General features: G+C 42.3%; 1 protein-coding gene across 3 annotated transcripts in view; it reads right to left on the reverse strand.

Moving 5' to 3' along the window:
- Positions 1-12,301, reverse strand: part of CPNE4 (copine 4) — a 1,444,425-nt gene that overhangs the window by 133,410 nt on the left and 1,298,714 nt on the right. For 2 of the 3 annotated variants that reach the window (XM_086942069.1, XM_086942067.1), the window contains 2 exons: positions 11,543-11,609; positions 3,091-3,142 (listed from right to left, as the gene is read on the reverse strand). In XM_086942069.1, coding sequence (XP_086798195.1) covers positions 3,091-3,142; positions 11,543-11,609 — 119 coding nt within the window. The remainder of the gene's footprint in view (positions 1-3,090; positions 3,143-11,542; positions 11,610-12,301) is intronic. The other variant, XM_086942068.1, reaches the window with a different exon arrangement.

Here is a 12,301-nt window from a genome sequence, read left to right on the forward strand (position 1 = left end):
CCCTAGGGTACCTAAGGGCATCCTTGGGTGTAGGTCCCTAAATTCGTTGTGGGATAAGATTCAGATCAGACACCACTTCTTCTACCGTCTGGGCACTCTGGACTCCACTGGACTTCGTTTGGGCTCGATTTCCTCCCCCTTCCAGTCTGCTCCATCGTTTGTGCACCATACAGGAACCTTCCAAGGCCTGTGTGGCATAGACTCTGTTTCCACTCCTGAGTGACATAGACTCTGTCCCCTCTGCTTGCAGGTACTTCTTGTCTAAAATCCACCTTCGGATTCCAACTGACACTTTCATCTCTTTCAGCAGCAGCACTTTCCTAGAGTCCTCCATTGGGAACGACAGCAGTTTCCGACACCACTTCACACGTATGCACCTGGCTTCCCTGGTGTAGGTAACGTGGGTACTAGGGTATCCATGGGTGGGGTTACTCTCCAACCTTCTATCATCTACTGAGTTTCTTCAGGTTCCACTGGAAAGTGTCCCTAATCTTTAAAAAACCCAACTGCGACTTACACGTAGACTTGTGCAGAGCACTCAGTCATGTTGCCACACTGCACACGCTCTCCGTGAGGTCCCTATCTACTTACCTTGGGTGGTTCTGTGGGTTCCCAGTACTTCTACGTCCTCTTGACATTGTCTTGACCTGAGTCGTAGTTCTTATACCACTTTCTTAGTATATGGTTTGCCCCCCCCGGGTCCACTGAGTATAACGTGCTATTTACTGTATTACTTTGCTAGGTATTGTGTGCATTGTGCATATCTCCGGGTAGGAGATATTTGCATGTGTTATAGAGTATTATATAATAAACACATATTTTTATAAATACTTTATGTGGTTCTTTTTCACTTATACTACAAGATAAGATTGCATTCTGGTAAAAACAAACTGCTTTACACTCCTTCTGGACTAAGCCCGAAAGCTGCTTTCCACAGCTACCACTTAGAGAGCTTTCTAAGGTTATCTAAGACCTCTGAAATCACCATAAGGGTTGTCTGGACTGGTGCAAGGTGCCCACTTACATAAGTGCACATCATATACCAGACCAGCTTCTCACACTTAATATATTGGCCTTTACTGGATTGGGTTGGGGTCCAGAATGATTTTGATGTGGTTGCCACCCTTTTTCTATGGCAGAGGTAAAAACAAATGAAATGGTAAATTCACAGAGAAAGACTCAGTAGTGTAAACTGTTTGGATCAAACATTTCCATGTATTACATTTTGTTGGCTCATGAATTTGAAGAACATTGACGTTGCTGTGCTAGATTTGAAGAGAGTTTTTTTTTCTCTTTTTTATTCGGCCTGGTCACCTACAGAAAGTTTACTATAAATTCAAGAACTTAAATCAAGTTATTTTGCTATTATTAGAAGCTGATTTCAAATAGCGTTCGAAGGTTTGTTTGTTTTTTTCAGATGAAGGGTAATGGGCATAATTTCATTTCCTTGTGCATGCAAACCCAGCCACATTACCATCCAGAATAGCAGGACCATTGGCCAATAGAAAGAAAAACTATGCATTGTGCATTACAAATGCTATCCAAGACTGGTCTCGCATTCTCTACCATAATCTGAGTTTAATCTGGGAAGCAGAGAAGTTTCATATGCTCTGGGGGCCTCATTTATGAGCCCTTGTGTCACTTTTACGCCGCTGGTGCGTCACTTTTTGTGACGCACCTGTGGCGTAAAAAATGTGCTTTGTTGCGCCATATTTACAAAGTGACGCATCTAGGTAAATGCGTCACTTTGTAAACCCCTAAACCACATTATACCTGCGCCAGGTATAATGTATGCAAGGGGGGCGTATGGACGCAAGAAAGGGTCGTAGAAGTGACGCAGTGAAATCTATGAGATTTCACTCTGTCACTTCCAGGACGCCGTTGCGTCAAAATCTTGCGCCTACCTCACAGCAGGCGGAAGACTGACGCAGGCCCTTTCACATGGGGCTTGCTCCATGTGAAAGGACGCATTGCTGGAGTTGCGTCACTTTTGTAACACACTCCATCAATGCGTCACGTTTGCGCTTACAGATACGCCAGAAAAACTGATGTATCTGTAACTCCTTGTGCAATGATGCGTCATAATGTAAATATGACGCATCATTGGTGTCGCAAGGAGGGTGCAATGAAAAGTGACGCATCGCTGTTTTCACGCAGCGATGCGTCACTTTTCATAAATGAGGCCCTGGAAACGTTGAGGCGTCTTCATCATATTACACAGATACTGCGTGCTTTAAAATTGAACATATTGCATATTTCTAGTTGTTTGTGTAATTTCGTGCTAGGGATTTTATGTGTTAAATTCAGCCAGCACCAATCCACCCAACAAATGCAGAAAAGGCAAAACCGACTGGTTGAACCAAATGTGATGTTCTAATGAGTTTGCAAAAACATATGTGAAACATGATGTGGCTTTTAGTACTGAAGAAGTTTTTAAATGAACTCATGTCTCTTCTATGTCATGATAGGATACACAAAGCAAAATCCCATTCTTTTTTTTTGAGAAAAAACATTAACATTAGTCATTGCTTATACTAATATACATCTTTCTTACACAAATTGATACAACTTCCTATAAGGAAAGAATTGAAGAGAAGCATAAATAACGCATAATCAGTAGTGTTTTCTTCATTTTGGGCCTGACTCACAAAGGGCCTTTGCGCCTGTGGCGGAGCTCCCTGCATTCTTGGTGGATGTCCGCACAGTCATGGGGGTGGGGTCCGCACTCGCAGCGGGACCTCCAAACTGCAATTTCTCAATGCTGAGGTCCTACCACGAGTGAGGACCCCTGCCAGGGCTATGGGGCCTCCACCACCAGTGTGGAGGCCTTTGGTGAATTGGGCCCCCGAAGAGCATTCCAATAGATTTGTGTGTGTTGTGATGTCATCAGCTATTTCAAGGTTTCTGTTTACTTCCCAATGGCCTTAGCCAGATGATGGGATAATCGCTGGAACCGTCAGTGACCTCGGAAGAAATTTCTTTTTTTTTTTAAATAAAGCATAGGCCTCTCGAAGCAGACTTTCATGCAGTGTGCGCATACCGGCCCAGAGTACGGGGTGTCAATTTAATAAGGCAAGGGGTTGGCTTTACCTGCACATTCGGGATTGTCTTCATTAAAATTGATTGCAAAATCATGCGATACCTGTACAAAGAAAAAAAACATGCTTGACTTAGGTAAAGGTGTTCAAAATAAATTATTCACTTTCTACACTAATGATTTATGCGCTTTACAATAAACTACCTTACTGTTGGAGGATATGCTTTTTTCTGCTTGGTCGTTCACATTTGCACTGTCCGAATCTGACCAATTGATTCCAAATGACAGGGGGATCCTGTTGAAAAGGGTTCTGACACCTCAACCAATGATCAGGCTTCTATTTAAGAGCTCAAGTATCAAGTGCCTACACACCCTCTGAGAAGTCACTCGCATGTCACTTTTGATAGAAATCTTGACAGTACTTTCAAGGTTGTGTCATTGCTACCCGTATCCAAAGTTTTTACCAGAGCAACCAGCCCCATCTCTACCTGACCAGAATGGGACAGGAATCATCAGAAACGCCCTTTGATGTCACTGTCTAGCCTGCAGCTACCACTTGGAGCCAGAGCCCTGGTTGGTGGTTTTTGCTGGGAGGAGGTCTCACAATAGAAAATGTATTTTATTTTATTTATTTACGAAGTTTTGTATGGCGCTAGCCTGACCTGAGGGTATCGGAGCGCTTCACAACAGTTACAGAACAGAACAAACGAGATCAGAACATATTACAATAAAGCGAGCAGAAGAGAGCAGAACATATTGCAATAAAGTGAGACAATCAGATGAGAGTTATAGTAAAGAGGATGTTGAAGAGTTCCGTTACAAGGATTTGTTAGCCCACAAATGAGAGCAGAGCATATTACAATAAAGTGAGCAAAAAAGAGCCAAACATATTGCAATAAAGTGAGGCAATCCAGATGAGAGACATAGTAAAGACGATGTTGAAGAGTTCCGTTACAAGGATTTGTTAGCCCCCAACCGAGAGAGGTTCAGTGTAATTTTCAGCACTCTGACTGTTCCTATCTAATTGCTAGGGATCGATCGAGCAAAAGGATTTTGACCTGACTTTTGAATTTAGCAAAAGAGTGCATAGTTCTGATGTGGGGGGGATAGAGTTCCATATTTTGGTGGCATTTCTGGCAAAGGATCTGGCCGCGTTTTTTTGTTTTCTTGGTTTAAGCGGGATAAGAAGTAAGGTATTAGAGTTTCTGAGGTTCCTGTTCTGACCTGCTTTTTTGAGTTTGGACGCCAGATATTCGGGTTTGCCTGTGTGGAGGGCTTTGTGGGTGAAGCAGGCCGTTCTGAATTTCGCCCGCATTTCTATTGGAAGCCAATTGAGATCTTTGAGTGCAGATGAGATAAGGTCAAATTTCTTTATTCCAGTGACCATTCTGGCAGCTGCATTGAGAGTTCTTTTCAGCAGAGCAAGGTGTGTTTTTGCTATTCCCAAGAGGACTGCATTTCCGTAGTCAAGTCTTGACAGCACCAATGCTTGAGTGGCTTGTTTGAGATCTTTGGGTGGAATAAAAAGTTTTTTTTTTTTTTTAGTAGCTTCAGGTTAAGGAAGGCGCTCCTAGCCGAAATCTTAATGTGTTTGTTCATATCCAGTTTTGAGTATAGCGTGATGCCTAATGATTCAACAGAGTCAGCCAGGGTGAGGTTCCTGTTGAGACCTTCGATGTATTTTAGCCACTCGACCATTTGTGCGTTCTCATCCTTGTTCGAGATGATGAGTAGTTCGATTTTGTCTGAGTTCAGTTTTAAGTGGTTGCTTGACAGCCAAAGTTGCACTTCACTTAGTGTTTCATTGAGACTTTGGATGTCTTTAGCAGAAGAGATTTCCAGGTAGATTTGGGTATCATCAGCATAAAGGTGAAAGAAATGTTAGCTTTTCTGAGTAGGGTGGCGAGGGGTTCCATGTAAATGTTGAAGAGGAGAGGGGAGAGTACTGATCCTTGGGGGACTCCCCACATGACTGGCTGAAGGTCGGATTCGAAGCTTCTGATTTTGATTCTCTGGGAGCGGTTGTGAAGGAATGAGGAGAACCATTTGAGGACCACCTCCTCTAGACCAGCCCTTTCTTCAAGAGCTTTGAGGAGAAGTTTGTGGTCAACTGTGTTGAATGCTGCCGATAGGTCTAGGAGAATGAGGAGGCAGCATTGGTCTGAGTCCAGAGATTTGTGTATATCATCAATTATGTTGAGGATTGCGGTTTCTGTGCTGCACCCTTTCCTGAATTCCCGACTGATGGGAGTCGAGGAGGTTGGTATTGTCCAGGTGTTGAGTTAGTTGTTGGAAAATGCATTCATCCGTGTCCATTATGAAAGCAGGATGAGGTATCATGATGTAATTGAGTCAGAAGACATCTGGCCTTGTTCGGAAGCATTGCTGGGCTGTCACCTCTGACTGTGAGCCTTGTCAGAGGAATGGCTAGCAAGCAGGGGTGTCACATTTCTAAGCAGAGGATGGCTGAGCAGAGAAGGTAGAAGGTCCCCATTCACAGAACAGCACTATTATCTAAAAGGGCAGACTAGCTGCCACAGTGAGTGCAAGCAATGATACAGGTGTAATATCACCTTGTAAAGCCAGTTAGCTCTTGTTTATAATGTCAGAAATATTCCTGCATCCTATAAGCAGACCTGTATCTGGGACTGTCTTAGAACTTGAAAATACCACTTCTGGTGGGAGGTCATTAGGGGTAAGAGTTTGCATCCAGGTAGCAGACACAGCCTATGTTGTAGCTTGAAATCAAAATGGACATCTCGCTTTGGGTTGTCCTACTCCCAGGTTTTGAAGGAAGATCTGTTAGGATGTCCTCCACTTCGCCTGCAGTAACCCTAAAAGTGGCAAATAATTTTCAAAGTTTGCAACCTAATCAGCAAAACTGCTCTATTATGTACACACATGGAGGGGTTGATTTAGAGTTTGGTAAAAAAAAGGTACTCTGTTGCAAAGCCAACATTTGAAAACATTTCCTCAGCCGTCTAAAGTAAGTAGAACATCACCATCAGCTCATCAAAACAATAAAAAGACTGACTACCCCCATTAATAGCATAAAAGTACAAATTATATGGAAGTAAGAGCTGTTCTGTCTGACTTTGCATTCCAGTGGACACTTCTGTTCATGACACATCGTTGTAGCTCTACTTCTTGATCGTTATTCATTACATTTCTCCCCCCCATGGAGTACCAGATCTGCACAAGCCTTCTCCCTCTTTTTGCCCTCACCACTTCTGAACTTTGATTTTAACAATAGCCCAGTTAGCAACACTTTATTTAACTCCTATACACTCTTAGTGGCATCAGCTGCTATATTACTCTCCCACCACAATCAGTTAAATTATCTTTGCCTTCTGGTATCACCTCACCTACATCACAGTGACATAAACATTTTGACATTCCTTTCTGTTCCCTACACAGTACAAAATTAACAACCAATTGTGCATTCAAGATTTTGGATGAACACTGTTATCCAGAATATAATATTACCAAATAGCGACTTACCTTTATGCTGAAACAGATCACAATGAAATGGTGGATATGCTTCCATCATCTACAACTCCCAATTCAAAAAATGCCAGGGTTCCATTTCTCCCTGTTCTCCCTATTCAAACACTTGTTTATAAAATTAACCACCAAACTGAACTTTACCACAACTTTGACAGTACTCTAGCACCCTCCCAAACATAGCCCCACTTTCCTACCAAGATTCCACAACTAATGTGAACATCTACAAGACAAAAGCAACACGGTTCAAATTATGGGTCAATTTAGCATTCAACTTGATACAAAGACGTCATCACAAACCGCATGCTTTTATTACTTTATTCCTTCGCAAGCCAACATACTAAAGGCCCATCCCATCAAGGTTATTGACTTCAACCCAGATCAAAGTTTAACATCATCAGTGTTCCATCACCCTACTATCATGTACTGATTACACAGTTATCAGATTCTCCTTCCCTACACCTTGATCTACAAAGAAACATCACAACACCAGCCACAAACATTACATTTCAACGAGAAATGGCAAGACAATTCCACCTGAGCCACGATCCTTACCATAGTACATATCATCATATCATCTGAACATCTCCAACATTACTGATCACATCCCATTTAATCTTCATTCCACCTCTATGAAGAATTGAAACACCAGTGATGGGCTTCATAGAAAATGCTTTACGTTTAAGAGACCAAAATCATCCCGTGCCGCTCATCCTCTTGGACCACAAAATTCCTAAAATCCTAAGCCGCCTGAAACATCGGTTTAAAATCAAAGAACTGGATACAATTCTCACTTGAAGCTCAACAATAGTGAATAACACTGGAACAATATGTCTCAAACCCCAATAACTTAGTATGTGGCATTGCCCAAGGTTTAACACTCTCACCTTCCTATTCTACGTATACATGTGCCTGCTTACCTACTTGATCAGTGATAAAGATTTAAATTGTCAGTTGAATACAGATGGCACCCACCTCCTAGTCCACCGGAGTAAGAACAGTAGCACGAAAACAGTATCTGATTGACCACTATCAGTCAAACATTAGATTAACGTAAAAGGCGTCTGCCTAAACAGTGGTATGACAGAGATAATGATATTAAGCAGTGACAAAATCCCACCTCCAATAACCTGCTCGTACCCACAGCTGGAACAACCACAAAGTGTAGATGGTTTGAGACCCCTGCTTGACTCCCAATTATTTTTCAAGGATAAAATCTAAGTCACCATAAAACAACTTTCTATGACTAATACACCCACTACTAAGCAGACAACACAGAATACTTCTGACCCAGGCTGTTCGATCTAGACTGCAATACTGCATAGCAATTTACTTAAGCCTTGCCAACAAAGATACATTCTCAAAATCTGAATGAATCCTCAATGCCTCTCCCACCTAAGAGCAAGATATTGTATCCTTGCCTCCTTAAAATGTCTAGCTCAGGAAACACGTGTAATCTCTGCAGTCTTCCAGTTTTCCTTTGTCTTCCTTCTCTCCCACTCTTTCCAACATCTTCCCCTCTTATTCTCATAAACCTTTAGGTCCTGAATGGCCGAAGCCAGTATTTTGATGAGGGAGAACTGGCTTAAAATGAATGGGAGAAAACAGATTGTGGTCTTTGGGGCCAAGAATTCAATCTGGACTGACAGTTGGTGGTCGGAAACCTGCAGTCCGCTACACTTTCCGGTGGCAGCGGGAAACAATCTGGGGGTGGTCTTTGACAGCACATTGACATTTGACACCCATGTCAATTGAACGGTGAGTTCTTGCCTTTGGATCATTAAGATCTTAAAGAAAATTCTTCCCTTTCTACCTGGGAGTTAAAGGTGTTAGTGGTCATTGCTCTAATCATATCTCGTCTTGACTACAGTAGTGCCCTGTATTTAAATGCCAACCAGTATTTGTTAAATAAGCTTCAGGTCATCCAAAATGTGGCTGCTTGGTTGGTCCTGGGAGTGCCTAACACATGTCTGTAAGGGAGGGCTTGAGAACTCTCCATTGGCTTCCAGTGAGGAGGCGGGTGATCTTTAAGGCCCTGTGCCTGGTATACAAAACTAGGACCACCTTCAACTAGTATGCTCCTAGCAGACTTCTGAGATCGGCAGGTTGGAGAAATGTGATATTTCCTGCCGATAAAACGGCGATAATTTTAACACCAGTCCTTAATAATATGCCCCCAGGTCTTGTCCGAAACTGGGCCTTGGGGCTCTTGGATGCTCCAGTGCCTTCCTCAAAAGCATCACAGAGAAAGTTAGCAAGGGCGACATGCCAATCAGTCAGTCACCACACCCTTTCCAAAAATCACAGAATTTGGAAAGGGCAGGGTGAAAGAGCAGACAGCAGAGGCTGAAACATCAAATATATGACTGCACAGGTTTGAGGTTTTAGTTTCATCATTCTCCAGAAGCAGAGAGGAGCAGGAGTCCAAATGGAACCTGTGCAAGCAGCAAGAGAAGCAGAAAAACATGTAATTGCTGTCTGTGTATACAATAGATTATGAGTCTGTGAGAGACTGTGTGTATGTGTGAGCATTTCTATGTGTCTATGTATGTGTACATGTGTAGGTGTGTGAGTGTGTGAGTGAGTGAAAGTGAGAGATTGCCAAGGAAGGAGTGATAATGAGTGACAGCAAGAGTGAGTATGAGTAAACATGAATGGGAGTGAAGGGCGAATGACAGTGTGTGTAACTGATTATTACGGTGTGTGAGACTGAGTAAGTTATAGTCTGAATGAGTCAGAGAATGAGTGAGACTGTGAATCAGAGTGAAAATGAGTGTGACTGATTGAGACTGAATCAGACTAGACGACTCAAAGTGTTATTAAGTGAGATTCAATGAGTTACAGTGAGAATAAGTGAGACTGAGTAAACCTGAGTGAGTCAGAGTGATATTGAGTCAGAATGAGTGCAAATGAGTGAGACTGAGTGACTCTGGGCGAGTCATAGTGATATTGAGTGAACCAGAATGAGTGAGTCAGAGCGAGGCTAAGTAAGAATTACTGACATTGACAGTAAATGAGTGAGACTGAGTGAGTCAGAGTGAGATTAAGTGAGTCAGAATGAGTGTGACTGAGTGAGACTGTGTGAGTCAGAGAGACATTTAGTGACTTTGAAGGAGTAGGACTGTGTGATTCAGGGAGAACAAGTGGATTATAGGGAGACCTAATGAGTCTGAGTGGGAATGTGTCAGTCAAAGTGAGTCACAGTGAGAATGAGTGAGTCAGACTGAGTGAGACTGAGTGAGTCAGAGTGAGATTGAAGGAATTAAAATGAATCGAGCTGTGTGAGAGCAAGTGAGAATGAGTGAGACTGTGTGAGTCAGTGAGACCGACTGAGTCAGAGTAAGTTAAAGTGAGTGCAAGTGTGAATGAGAGTAAGAGAATGAAACTGAATGAGAGCGAGAGAGAGTGAGAGAGAGAGAGAGTGTGAGAGAGAGAGACTGGACTGAGTGCAAGCATCTGTCAGCAAACCCCCAAACCTGGCAAGTAGCAGTCAGGTACGGTCACTCACTCACGAGCGAAGGATCATGCCACATAACACTTAAAGGTCACCAGCTGCCACTGGGGTATATGAGCCTGGATAGCTTGAGTTGTGGGAGCAGCTTATACGACGGATATTTTTTTTGTTGCTGCCATGGTGTGTTTTAGGAATGCTTAGCCCCAAGGTAAGGGACCACTGAAGACCCATTGCATCAGACATTTCAATGTGCAATCTAACACAGAGCTGAGTGGATGCTCTGCCTTTGACAATGTGGCAGCATTGCAGGAAGGAGTCCAAAGTGCAGTTTACACACGAGGGAAGCTCTGACACTTGGCTGTGGATGATGACGCTCTTAAAGGTTTCACATGAAGCTGGCACCCTGCATCAGTTCCATGTGCTTCCTTTGTGAACTGTCCACGTGGAATATCAGTCCTGGAGGCTGGAAGTATGCCTCAGGATTAAAATATATCATAAATCCCCTCATCTCTCTCATGACTGTCACTCACTATTACACAACCCAAATATGGCCTACCTCACTCACATCAAGTTCCATGCATCACCTCCTCACTGTGAGCAAATATCCGTGCCAGTTACATCGAAGAAGGTTCATGCTTTTTTCAGGAAATTGATTTTAGCTTTCTCACGAGCCTACTCATGGATTCATTATTCCATTATGGAAATAAATCAAACTAATCCCCCAATCTAGTAAATGAATGATTTGTCACACGGCTAATCACATCATTAGTAACTGCAAGAACACTGCAGCAAATTACAGAAGACAGATAATAATGTCGTCAGTGGTTGACATGCTTTCCTTTCTTTTAAATCTGTGTGTGAGCCTGAATATCTATTGTGTTTTTAAGTATACATGTGCTTTTACGTGTTTTTCCATGTTGTGTTAAGTTTCTGAGGCCATAAGTATTGCGTTCGGTGTATAAGTTATAGTTTGTGAGTCATGAACTGCAGAGTTAAACACAGCTTGCAAGTTTCAGTGTTTCTCCGGTTTTAACTTGTAACCATACCTTTACTTTAAGTAAAGTTTAAGTTAAGTTTGGCAGTGCTTTTCATGGTTTGTTAAATATTTGTTCTGGTGCTACAACCAAAGCAAACCATAATTTCACTTTGACCTTGATTGTTCAGTTAACAACTGGGGTTGTTGATCATTTATTTATTTATTTATTTATAGAGATTTATATAGCGCGGACTAGACCCAATGAGGGTATTCGAGCGCTTTGCAAAAGTTACATCATAAGAAAAGTTGCACGCTAGTCACATATAAATGAGTATCTAAGAAGAGATCGTATATGTTGTCATATACACATTCACTAGTTGACTATGTCTATGGCCACGTGTCTATGGCCACGCCCTACTCCCATTTTGCTGAGGGCAGCCATTTTCCTCCGCCCAAGAACTTTTACATAAGCATGAACTCAGTCTTCTGCATTTTGCATCAGCTGCAAAAATCTCAGTATTTGTAAATGCATTTGGATATAAAAAAATCAAAATAAATGCAAATGATTCACCTGTGCACCTACTTTGTATTCCGGTGGTATCCGGGCCCCGAAACCAAATGCTGGGAACATTTTATCACTGCAAACAAACATAAACATACAGATTATGTACATTTTAAAAAGCATTTGTTGTAAATGAAGCACCATCACTTGGGGTAAGATACATGCATTGTTATGGTAATTCATGTTCATGTTTCTATAATAAATAGACAAGTAAGCTGCCAGTTCATGCACCCTTTACAGAGCTAAAGATAACCCTATGTGGTTCTCAGGAAGACTTGAGAAGACCTAATTCATGAGACGAGTTTCAGGTCATATCACAACATGGCAGAACACGACAGAACATGACATGGCCTCATGGTATACCATGACATAACATAAGGGAAAAAAACTTCTGTCCTTGTTCTGGTGACATGCTCTGAGATTTGTGACACTAATAAGAGAGTCTGCCTTGGAAGTAGGACACTTTTCTTTGTTCATCTGTAGTAGTGTTAGACCCGGCATCCTTGGCATGGTTTCTCCTGCTGTTTTGCCTCTACCTCCTGTATTTTTAATACTGTGTTGGATTCGTTTTTGCTGGCTTAGATGCTTTGGGCTCTTTGCCACTGCTGATCAGTGTCAAAGTGCAAGTGCTACCTGTGTAAATTGTTATTATGATTTTTATCCGTGACTGACTGATATATTTGATTTACTGATAAGCCCCTAGTAAAGTGCACTGAGTGTGCCAGGGCCTGTAAATCAAATGCTGCTAGTGGGCCTGTAGCACTATTT

This window comes from Lissotriton vulgaris, chromosome 10 (genome assembly GCF_964263255.1).
Source record: "Lissotriton vulgaris chromosome 10, aLisVul1.2, whole genome shotgun sequence".
NCBI lineage: Eukaryota > Metazoa > Chordata > Amphibia > Caudata > Salamandridae > Lissotriton > Lissotriton vulgaris.